This window comes from Hippoglossus hippoglossus, chromosome 13 (genome assembly GCF_009819705.1).
Source record: "Hippoglossus hippoglossus isolate fHipHip1 chromosome 13, fHipHip1.pri, whole genome shotgun sequence".
Lineage (NCBI taxonomy): Eukaryota > Metazoa > Chordata > Actinopteri > Pleuronectiformes > Pleuronectidae > Hippoglossus > Hippoglossus hippoglossus.
The window spans coordinates 10,649,560-10,661,630 of record NC_047163.1 but is presented as its reverse complement, the minus strand read 5'-3'; the positions used below and the strand labels follow the sequence as shown (position 1 = coordinate 10,661,630).

Below are 12,071 nucleotides of genomic sequence, written 5' to 3'. Positions count from 1 at the left end.
AGGGGCCACACATCCATCTCTAACCTGGCCACACAAGGCCCACTAAAAGCACCTTACAGGCAGAGTCAGTGAGGAGGAGGGACACAAACAGAGAAAAGAGGGAAAGCTAAAGGACAGAAAGGCTGTTTTATTCTTTTTTTTACCCTGTAGCTCAGTCAGGGTATAAGATCTTTTTTTTTTTATAGCAGCACTGACACAAAGAACATGGGTTGATATTACTGTATTAAAACTTCAACTAAATATACTGATCGGATGAGGCTAAATTTAAATTTGAGAGCCTCACGTTCCTTCTGCTGTCCTTGTCATGAGAAATTCAGGCCATTTGTTCTGCTCTTTAATTTTACAATATAGTGTAATAAAAAGAAAAGTGCAGGGGGGGGAAAGCCACACAAGTCATTCATGCCAGACGTGCACAAGCTTCTATAGCAGGAACATGATAATTTGTAGGTGGATTGATAGCTTGGTCTCTTACCTGTTCCGACTTATACTGCAGACCTCCCGCTGCTTCAAAGTAAACCAGAGCTGTGTGTTGAAATGCAGGTCTGACAGTTTAAAATCAAATTATTCTAAATGTTCTCAACAAAGACTGCATTCAAATATTTTACCAAATTAAATTGTTATTTTACTGAATCAAATCGAATCAAATTTTTTTGTTGAAAGATTTCTTCTGTTTGTTGCGTGATTTGGATCATGTTCAAATTCAGTTCATGTTGTATCGGCCGTCCTGATGAATTATGGGCTCTACATTTTACCCTGCTAAGGAGTTTATGTTTTTACCTGTGTCCGATTTGTTTGTTTGTGAGCAAATTACACAAAAACTCGTGGATGGATTACCACAAAACTGGTGTGGTATGGGTCATAGAAGAACCTATTAAATGTTGGTGTGGCTCTGGATCAGGGGGCAGATCCAGGAATTGTTTTATATCGCTTTCTTTAACATTGCAAGATACCCCATGTTTTGATTTCCCATGGAATAATTCATAGATCTTGATGGAAAAATCGGACACATTTAGGGAATTGATATCGATGAGTGTGTGTAATTTGGTGAAGACTATAAGGGGACTGTTGGGCCTTGGCAGAGGTATGCACTTTACTGAGTGCTGTTCTAGTTAGAAAAAATGATCTATAGAAAATTAATATTATGATATTTAATATCCAAATTAAAAAGTGAACCATATTGAATAATCACTATTTATACATCACACTTGTCAGATAATGTCAACTAGCTAGTAGCCAAAGTAGCTCCAATAAATTTGGGGTGAAAAAAGTGTTGTCTTTGTTCCTGCTGCAAATTAAATTGAACCGAGAAAAGCAACCACATTATCCCGTCAATATTTTTCATTCAGAGTGACAGAATGATTACGTGTACAGGCCGGTTTATATTACTAAGGAGGTTACAATGCCCTGGGTTGAATAATCTTATAAAAATATTTCTTGATACAAATGCCATAAATCTTCGAGCTACTTTCAGATGTTATCACTGATTGATAAAATAGTGTAGAGTACTTTCAGTTTTTATAAGTCATAACAACCTTGCGGTTACAAAAATCATGTTTGTTTTAGTTGTGGGTTTCATGTGTGTGAATGTCAGATATAACTACAACAACGCATGATAGACACACTGAAGAGCTGCTCAACTGGTGTGGATTATCAGAGACCTGTATTTCTAGTTGGGCTTAATGACAGGTAGCTTCACAAGACAAGCAGGCCAAACCATGGAAACACTGATCAACATGGTGGAAACCGGAATAGAGCTGAGGGGATTAAACACACAGATCCATCAGTTCATTAACACGTCTGTTCAGCAGAGTATTTATCACACACGGTATCTTAGTGCAGATCGATCGCTCCTTTAACAGTCTTCTTAAAGAAAAACACAACATGGTTACAATGGCAACAACTCACGCCAAAACAAATATGAATCATGCCGCTAGTATGCCTTTTTTCCTAATGATTTTTCGAAGCCGCTCCCCCAGTTTGAGTGATTGAATGCAAAGTGAGTCGGTACATTTTATTAAAAGCTTGGGACTGGGTGTGAAGGGAGGTTTAAAGACTTAAATTCACTGCATTATGTCTATAAATGAAGTATAAAATAAGGCAAACCCACTTAGGCTGCATGTCAGCAGAGCACTGAGCGCCATTCATACTGAGGGAGGAGGGAGACGCAAAATCAAATCAAGTAATGACCTGCAAGTTGAGCTGATTCAAAGCACTAAAATGGCCACCTTTGTAGCCCAACCAGCGAGGCCTCATTATCTATGGCAAATTTTCATGTTATTTTAAGTGAACGTAATTCAAGTGCAGTGGCTGTAAAGAAATGAAAATGATTGGGGGGGAAAGGAAAATAAAAGCTATGGAATATTTTTGGCAAAGTTGGAGCTGATACAAAGGGTGTAGGGTCCAGAGCTCCACAGTGTGACTTCAGGCGTGGATTTTCCACACATCCAGGCCTCGCAACGTGCTCGACGAGTCAAATTTAGGAAGCCACAAAGTGCTAAAAATGAAAACAATGTGCACAGCAGATATGTTAGCCTGATAGACCTGTGCAGCCGGGCTCTGGCGTGGAGGCCGAAGCTAAGGTGGGATGAGTTTTAAGGTGCACGAGGCCGTATACAGCTTGACACTGGGTTTTAGAGTACTCCCTGTATACAGTGAAATTAGAAATTCTTTGCATATCCCTCTGAGGCACATCCACACACTGAGGGGGTCAGAGGACATGGCCAGCAGGAGGGACGCCTCGGGAGCAGCCAGGGTTCAGTGCGTCGCTCAAGGTCACTTCAGGAAAAGATACGTATGCACACTGACACTGTAACCACCGGGCTGCCCCTGCTGCATTAATGACTTGACTCGATTAACAACACAGCAATCTGATTTGATTAACTAATCTGTTTAATAACTGTGTTGCAATAGGAAGCCTTAACTGACAATATCAGGCTTATACTCCCTTAATCTAATAATTGTAGAATGAGAAAATCATGAACCGGGGAAAATACCCTGTGTCAAATCGAAGTCCACTCCAGCTTTTACCAATTCTTTAGATGGCCAAGTTCAGCAGGTCCTCTCCAGCAAAGCTTTGTTGCATATGCAAATAACAGATGTATTTTTTATCAATAATTTGTGTTGAATATTTTGTCTTATTGGTTTGTTATATTTCTAGTTTGGATAATTTATTCCAAATGATGCAATTTCCCTTCTGATCAATAAAGTATCTATCTATCTATCTAATATCAATTTGTCTAATTTATATTATATTATATTTTATTTTGGGAAATTGGCCCTCATATTCTTCTAAAAGTCTTTACTCTGGTCTGAACTTTACTTGTAAAAATACAGAAAAACGAAAAACAAACTCCAGGGATGTGATTTTCAACACATTTTCATGTGTTGTTTTTTGTTGGAGCGTAACATAACAGTCAGCGTTAGTTTGATGTTTTGACAAAAATCCATGTGGTTAACCTGAAAAGAAAAACAAGTCCATTCTTATTTCTACTTCTGACGTTTGTTTAATTTGAACGAACATTGAATATTGATAGAAACAAATCATTAGATATTAAATCCTGTTCTTGCACACACGTCATAGGAAACTGGTCCTGAATTCAATGCTTCCTTGGTGGGATTTTTTTTTATTTTTTTACATATGGCTTCCAAGTAGCCTGCTGGCATTAATTCTGTGTGATCTTTGCTCTCCTGCACAACACATGACAAACCGAGCTGAGACACAGAAAACGTGGCGCTCGGGTACTCGAGTATTCCAACGTGATAAAATCTAGAGTTATTTAAAAAACAGCTCGGTTATTTACCTGTAATATCACAGTGTTGATAAAATGCTATTTAAGCAATTATAATGGCGTTATTAAGGTAACACTCTCGCGCGTCGACTCCGTTCCGCACGCCAGCTGTTGCCGGGGTGAGCGGTGGGAGTGGTCCGGCCCGGGTGTTCCGGCCGCCCGGTCCTCTCCACTGAACTCCAACCCCCGCGCTCTCTATCAGCATCTCATTCCTGTCTCAATATGTCTCAAGATGGCGGCCAATGCAGGATCGATGTTTCAATATTGGAAGCGCTTTGACTTACAACAACTACAGGTCAGTTCCGCCTCTCTTTACACCGTCTCCCTCCCGCTCGCCTCGCTCTCCTCGTCCGCCTCTCCGGCCGCGTTTCGCGGTGCCTTTTTCTCCGGCGGCCGCCTCGTTCCGTGTTTCGGAAGGAGAACCCAAGACCTCTTCCTCGCATTGATGAAAGTGGCTCTCTCGCTGATCAGAAATTGATCCTCTTTGTTCAATTCAACATCGATCGGACACTGCGACTGGGCAACGCCGGGGCGACGCCGCGGGGATGCGCCGCGATAAAAACAAAACGGCGGCGCTTCTTTTTTTTTATTTAGTATTTGTAGCCGCGGAGCTGCTCGTCTCGCTGCCTTTTATTGCGTGTTCTTCAACTTTTACCGGAGCGAGTAGCCGTAGTTAGCCCGACGCTGTAGCCGCTGTGAGGTTGGATCATTTAGGGGAGAGGAAAAAAAGAAGTGCGACTCATTATACGGTGGCGCTGTGGTGACACCAGACACCAGCGCAGACACACGACAGCTTGTTTTCGGCTTTTATTCCGACACACAAATGTGAAGTTTACTCCGGCGACAATGAAAACATTAGCAACCTTATCGGCTAGCGGCTTTTTCGGAGCAGTTATATTGAAGTGGTGTCCGTGATCGTGGTTCATCAACTCGGCCGGTTTTTTTTTTGTCGGTTTCCTCTCGTCTGACGGCAATTATACACACACAGGTTTTTTTTTTTGGTACAGACATTGCCACGTCTGTGGAAGTGGACGGGGCAGTGTTTGTTGATGCAATCACATGAATATAAATAGTAGAAACGCGAGCGATCGTGACCTTGTTGGTTTTTATGATGAACTCCGGCAACGTCCCCAGCCGCACGCACGCCACTAATCTCGGCGTGCACGGCAGGAAGATCCACGGCACGGCGAAGGGACACGAGTGGGGGAAATATTGGGGCCTGTGTGAATATAGCCCGTGTACATTATAGAGCCTGTATGACCCATCACAAGACGCGCAGACAATGGCACTGTTGTGTTGTTGTGTTTTTTTTCCCCCCCTCTGCCGTGGCATTTAACGTGCATTGCTGAATTTCAAATCACAATTTATGAATATTAGCATCCGTCGTCATTAACATAAGATTGCATTATGCAGGCTGCACCCCCTCACCCCCCCCCCCCCCCCCCCCCCCCCCCCCCCCCCCCCCCCCCCCCCCCCCCCCCCCCCCTACCCCTACCCACAATTGTTCATACATTATTTTGTGGCTCGCACGGGGGGCTTGGGATTTAAACTTTTATTTAGGTCATGATGCCCCTATGACTGTGGAGACAAAAGGACAGTGAGCAAGTCTTCCCGGCGTGCTTTGTGTTGCACTTATGCCACATCACCAAGGCTCCACTTCTCCTATTTATTTGATCCTGTTTGGTCCTCCTACTCGTGCCCCCTTGTTCATGCATTATGTAAAACATTTCAGACTGCTTTCTCTTTTTCTTTTCCTGCACTATCTATCTCCCACCCCCTTCCTGCCACCACCACCACCACCACCACCTCCACCCCCCTCCCCAATCTTGCTCTCCCCCACCCCCCCACCCCCCTCCCATCCTTTTTTCATTTTTTTTTTTTCTTCCTCCTCTCTGGCCCTTCACCCTGCTTTCACCCATTTCGCCCTGTTTGAACTGGTGCGAGTGAGTGTGTGAATTTGTCTGAGATCAGTCCCTTTTTTGTGTGTGTGTGTGTGTGTGTTCGTAGATTGACTGCCAGCGCGGACAGTGAAGGCACTGCCAGCAGCCAGGACATGAAAAATGCATCGCATAAGTTTGTGATAAGGCCCTGGGTAATTATGGCAAAGGCCCCTATCACAAGCGATTAGTCAGGACAGTGAATCTGAGCGTGTGCAAAAAGGCTGGCGGTTGGCAGGCCTGTCTGCAGGATAGGAATCAGTCGGAGCTGGTGTGTGGTGTGTGTGTGTGTGCGTGCGTGTGTGTGTGCGGAACTGCTCAGAACATTCACTGTCTATTATTGATGACATCTTATTTACTCTCCCTCCCACTGAGAGGCTCCTAGAGGAAAGCCTTCAGAGGAGAACCTTTTTTTTAATCCGTTTTTTGAGGATAATGTGAGGTTAGCATGATATGATCACCGTCTGCCCGTGGCCCTGTCAGCCAATTGTGTTCTAATTTCCGTCTTCCTTTGCGATCGAACGGACAGCGTGCACTTAAAAATCACAGTCTGTTTTGTGTACGCGAGAGGCACCAGCAAAGGAATGGGTTCTTTTTTTTTTGGTTTCTTTTGATGATGAAAATCCAACCCAACCTAGTTGTCAGTAGCTTTAAGCCATCGTAACGTCTATTCCTCAGGCTCCAACTGCTGATGTTCATTAAAATCTTATTTGATCAGTGTGTCCTATTCCCTGTGTGAGAAACTAGCTAGGTGGTTGTTACAGGACAGAGAGTGCTTTGAAACAGCACAGCGAGCTGTTAACTTGTCTTCTCTGCGTGATTTTTTTTTTCTTCTTTCCTCCTCTCTCCCCCCCACCACTACAAACACAAATGGGTGCAACAGTGATGCTTTTAGCAAGGTCTCGTACACTTGCAAAATGGATCAGTGATTCAGAGATGATGGCAGGGTGACAGTGAATTACAGATGGAGGAGGTTTTAACGTCTGTAATCCCTGTTCGTCCATTACAGAGTTGAGTTTCTTTAGAGGGGATCATCACTCTTCTCTCCTGTTGTTTTTTCTCTCTCTCTCGTTTTTTTTCTCTTTTTTCTTTTTTTGACCCAGTCGAGCAGTTTTCTGGAACATCGTGTTTCTACTTGAGAGCGATGAGAAATTGCGCTTCATTACGGGAGAGCCATAACAAGATATGAGTGTGTAGCTGAGCCTAAACCTATACTTTTTATGTAAGCTTGGGAAATTAAGACCAGACCTCGCTGCTCTACACAATTTCCAATTTAGGCCCTAATAGCCTGCATCTCACCTCATAACATTTCTTGGAAGAAAGCACCCCAGAGCCATTTTGAAAAATAGTTCACTAGTGGACAGCTAAATAGTGACTTGGAGGAAAGCGGATCTAGATCTTGTTCTTGTTCACCACCTCCTAATGGGTAAATTTAGGAAAAGGCTTTTGTAAGCTGATCCCAGAGCTGTGGTCAGTGGCAACCTGAGTGGTTTAAATCTCTCAGCGACTGGCCCGCTGTTGTCTGCAGGAGTTTTAGTGTTAATTTATGAGCTGGTTGTCTGAACTCAGTGGTGGGATATTTTTACCCCTCTGTTGCTGCACAGGCTGGGGGGAGCATGGAGGAAGGGGCATCACGTCATGCTTTTACTGTAGCCAACCAGTTCTCTGCCCAGTGACAAAACCTGGCATTGGGACTAAGGTTTCACTGTGTGTCGGTGGGTGGTGAGCGGCTAAGCGTGAGTCAGAAAGAGGGATGAGTGCATGTCAGGTCTTTTGGTCTGCCCTCGGTCCTCCTTGGTCGGGACTCTTGTCATCCTACTTTGTAAGAGGTTACAGTGTATCCTTACGTAGGATAACCTCCGTACCCCTGAGAAGAATGTGCGGCATTCATAAAACCCCCAAAAAGTTTTCATATACCTTATCAGTGACTAATTCTCAGCAGAGGCCCATACTCCCCCAACTCCTCAGCGGTTTAGTGCACGTCACTCTCAGCTCAGTCTTAACCCTCCCTCTGCTTTGAGTGTCTGAGTGTCTACACCAGTTTATCTGATTTGATACAATAAGTAAATACATTGCACATTTCACGACAGACAGATTCTGAATACTTAATAGAACTTTTTTATTTTTTATTTTTGTGTTTAAAAGAAATTTTGACCAATGTCATTTGATGTTTGAACAAAAGATAAAAAAGCACTTAAGAGATGTCTAAAAATAGTGTTACCCAAACAGATGGAGACAGTGGCTCTTAATTCAGGCTTTATTCAGAAGTGTGTGACAGGCTTCCTTCCAGTTTGTACTATTAGTTTAAATAAGAATAAAACATGAGACAGGTTTCAGCATATTTCACAACTGCTCGGCCTCAAGATGCTCCAGGTGAGAATAAACACTGGGAATATTCTAATATGAAATGATTTAACTCATTGATAATTTTCCTGATCACAATGTGTTTTTATTTCCTTTTATAAAGTTGATAATATTTTGTTGCAGGTTATTGAGACATTTCTGGTAAAATTACACCACAAAGACAACCAGTACAGTGACTGTCGTGTCATCCACCACTTTAAAATGTATTGTCACAACTACAACAAGAGTTATTATGAGTTAAAAATTTAATTTACAGTATTCCTCCACAGGCCAGTTGTGTACACCACAGCATAACAGAGCGGCCTACTGCCTATGTGAAAAAGTCTGTAACTGGCTTCTGTCAAAGCATATTTACTGCTTTCACTTAATTTAATAACTTTTTGACTTTTTAATATTCCTGAAACATACTGAGCCGAGAGGTTGCATTTTCAGGGTGGAGAGCAAGCAGGCTGTAATGTAAAGAGGCTTTTATAAGTATCATTATTGCTTCTATTTCTATTAAGATCTATTCCCAAAGCTATGAATTTTGCCACAAAAGCATCAGTTTTATCCTGTACACTCTCTCCTCATTTTTCACTTGCAGAAGTTAGAGCTTTGGGCAAAAACAGCCATGGAAGAATTTATAGTCTTAGTTTATATACAGCGTGTAGGATATCGAACTTGTGATATTGTTTTATAAACAATTGACTCATTTTGGTTTGTATGACGCCCCCCCAAAAATATATATATTTTGTGTTATTAGGACATTTATTTCCATTAAAGTCAAATTTCCAAAATACGTGCGTTTTGCTCACACCGTGAACCTTTCCAACTACACAAGTTTATCGCTTTAAATAAATCATACAAATAAAAATGTCTTTAGGGGCGGTGTGACAGCCAATATTTTTAGGTATTTTATGTCTTGGCTTACAGAGTCAATACCTAAATAACATTTTATTAATTCGGGCCATCTGTGCTGTTCGATTTCTCTGCAGGCTGCAGGGTGAACTGCATTTTTACAGCTGGAAATCGGTAACTCACCCCCCTTTTTTATTGTGCATCAAAATGTAATAGAAATAAATATTTAATGTGCCTCATAATCACCCCCAAATCTTGATGTATTGTCTCCATGCTCCCCACCGCTGAATAGTAAAACACTACAATGTTACTACACAGACAGAACCCCCACCCTACGACCAGAAGCAAGAACACAGGGGGCAGTTTCCAGAGACCTATTTTCAAGTGGCAGGCATTATTTACAGACCCACTTGGAGTCTCTCACCTACAGCATCATAGAGTTTCACCGTATCTCATGACAGAAGCATCCATTATTCCGCTGCTCTGTATTCCAGCAGAGAGAGCATGGGCTTCAGTGACTGGACACTTCTCTTTAGGCTCCTCTGGGAATATACAGGCTGTTTCCACTTGTAAGTTTCAGGAGGCTGCCCACTTTATTTGAAAATCAAGCGTACACTTGAAACAGTGCCTCAAAGGCCGATGTAATCTTGTATTGTGATATTAAGCCCCGGGTTTTCAGTAAACAAAAATCTTGCATTCCCAAGGGAACATAGATGTCTGTTCCTGTTCAGAGATGACTGTTAATGTAAGAATGCACACACACTGTGAGGTGCAGAACATCCTCATATATTCATCAGAACAATCAAATCACACACACCAGTGCTTCCTTTTTTTACCTTTCCACTTTCATGACTTTATCCATCTTACCTTTTGTCAAGGTTTATTTAACATTACAACTCTCTGTTAAATTTGCTATTTTCAGAGATATTACTTCAGACCCAACATGTTTTCATGACTGCAGATGGTTTTTGATAACTAGCATTTATTTTCTCAATCAATTTATCAATAATTTGTATCTATAAATGTCAAAAAATAGTAAAAATCTTCAAACCCATGGCCTCAAATCTAAGAAACATCTTCAGTTCACAATTCTGCAGAAAAGCAGAAAAGCTTTGGTTGAGAAGCTGGAACCAACGACTGTTTGGCAGTTTTACATGAAGTAATTATTAAAACGTTTAATTACATGTCAAAATTGTTGCTGATTGTTTGTCATTTGAGTAATTTATTTTATATTTCAGATAATAATATAATCCATCATTCTTAACCATATTTTCCACTCTCCAGAGTCTTTTTAAACACGCAGTACATGAGGATTGGAGAGAAGTGGGGGAAACCTAAGAAATATGTGGTGAAACTTTGAGTAATGACAACTTGGGTTAAAAACTGGCGTAAAGCAGCCGGGGAAATCTGAGCTGTTAGAAACCGTTTGATTGCCTGTTAAGCTGCAGATTTGTGATGAACCAACAAGCACAGCCTGGATGAGACTTCCAGTATTTTGAAGAGTTAAACAAGACGTTAACATGGAAATATAAACAAAGGCAATGGACCAGAAAATGAAACGGAGTCCCATTTCCACAAGGTACCACATATATGTGATAATTTAGACCCACTGCAGACCAGACGGTCACACACTGGGGGCCAGTGTTCGAAACTTTTTTTGACAAGTTTGGCTCGAGTGCACCGCTGAGCTTGGAGCTAATGCCATGCTTCATTTTGTTCCACAAACGCCACCCTCTGCCCGCTGAAATTTGTTTCAGCAGCAAATACTCCACGCCCTCCAGCGTCTGGTGTAGACAAGCTTTTGGTGAGCCACTTGCCCTACCTATTTTAGTGTTGTTTATCTCACTGTTATCAAGGAGTCTGGGCTAAATAAGGCCTGAGGATGCTTCTGTGCAGGCCCTACCCCACCTCAACTCATGACTCCAGTATCAGTGTCCTGTTAGATCATTGACCATAGGTATTGAATTCTAATAGGCCTATTGGTGTGCCCTAATGGCCCATGTATTGAATTATGATATTGGCAAAGGCTGATGGCCTCAGGATTGAATTATGATATTGGTGTGCTGCAAGCTAATGGTTCTTGGTATTGAATTATGATATTGGTGCACTTTGATAGTGTAGGGACTGAATTATGATATGGCTTGCTATCTGCTAATAGCTCACTCTGTGTAATTTTCAATGTCAATCATGGGTTCAGTTGCTAGATCCATCGTCGGCCTTCAGGCTCAACACATCAGTCACAAAGATGGGAATAGCCTTCAACCTTTAGCCTTACTTCTCACTCTAATTTCAGTTGTTGCTCTCTCCCATTTCACCTGCTTTTGTGTTGTATTGAGTCTGTCCAGGAGTTTGAGATTTTTCTTTTGTATGTATTTTATTATTTAAAAAATAAGGCCTGGGCTAAAGGAATGCAAGGATAATTATCTATAGCTTTACATCACCTTGAATCTCCTCTCATTCAGCTTTTTAAAATAAGGAATAGAATTAACTTTTACCTTGTAAGTCAGTACTTTGATTAAAATCACTCTCTTGCACTAGTTCTATTGACTCGTTGTATTAAGGTAGTAGCTGGTATTTTTCTCTTCTCCTAAATACTTGCATGTACCCTCGCAGCTATAAGAGCAATAAATGCTGGATGTTTTAATAATAAGCCACCACCGGTTTACAGATGTTAGATTAGCCAAAGAATTTTATTGATTTTCTAGCCTTTGTTCATTGGCCAGTCAGTAACTCTGCGTGGATTTGGCATTTTAATACACCGCCTTGTGTTATAAGGAGCCTAATGTTAAAGTAATGGAATTGTAATGGCTCTGAATAGCAGCTAACTTCATTTCTATAAGTGCCCACACCTTCATAGTGTTTATGTTGAGCTCGTTCCCATTTTGGTAGTTTAAAAGCAACCAGAGCTGTGATGGTCCTGCTGCCAGCTCACAGAGTAAATGGACGGCCTGCTTCTGTGTCAGCCCTCTAAAAATAACACAGACTGCCGGCTGGGCTCAGCAGAAAACTACCGCCGATTATGATGATTCAACTACCCTGTATTCACAGGTGCGTGCATGTGCGTGTTAGATGGGGGTGGGTTATGCTTAACAAATTGTTCTCCCTTCAGTACGGTATTCACTGATTTAGCTTTATGTCATAGGTT

At 41.8% G+C, this 12,071-nt stretch overlaps 1 protein-coding gene across 5 annotated transcripts in view; it reads left to right on the top strand.

Moving 5' to 3' along the window:
• The first annotated feature begins 3,906 nt into the window (after nt 1–3,906).
• cux1b (cut-like homeobox 1b) overlaps nt 3,907–12,071 on the top strand; it is a 63,150-nt gene continuing 54,985 nt past the window's right edge. For 2 of the 5 annotated variants that reach the window (XM_034605154.1, XM_034605153.1), the window contains exon 1: nt 3,907–4,083. In XM_034605154.1, the coding sequence (XP_034461045.1) occupies nt 4,021–4,083 (63 nt within the window). In that variant the 5' untranslated portion in view covers nt 3,907–4,020. The remainder of the gene's footprint in view (nt 4,084–12,071) is intronic. The other 3 variants (XM_034605156.1, XM_034605155.1, XM_034605157.1) reach the window with 2 other exon arrangements.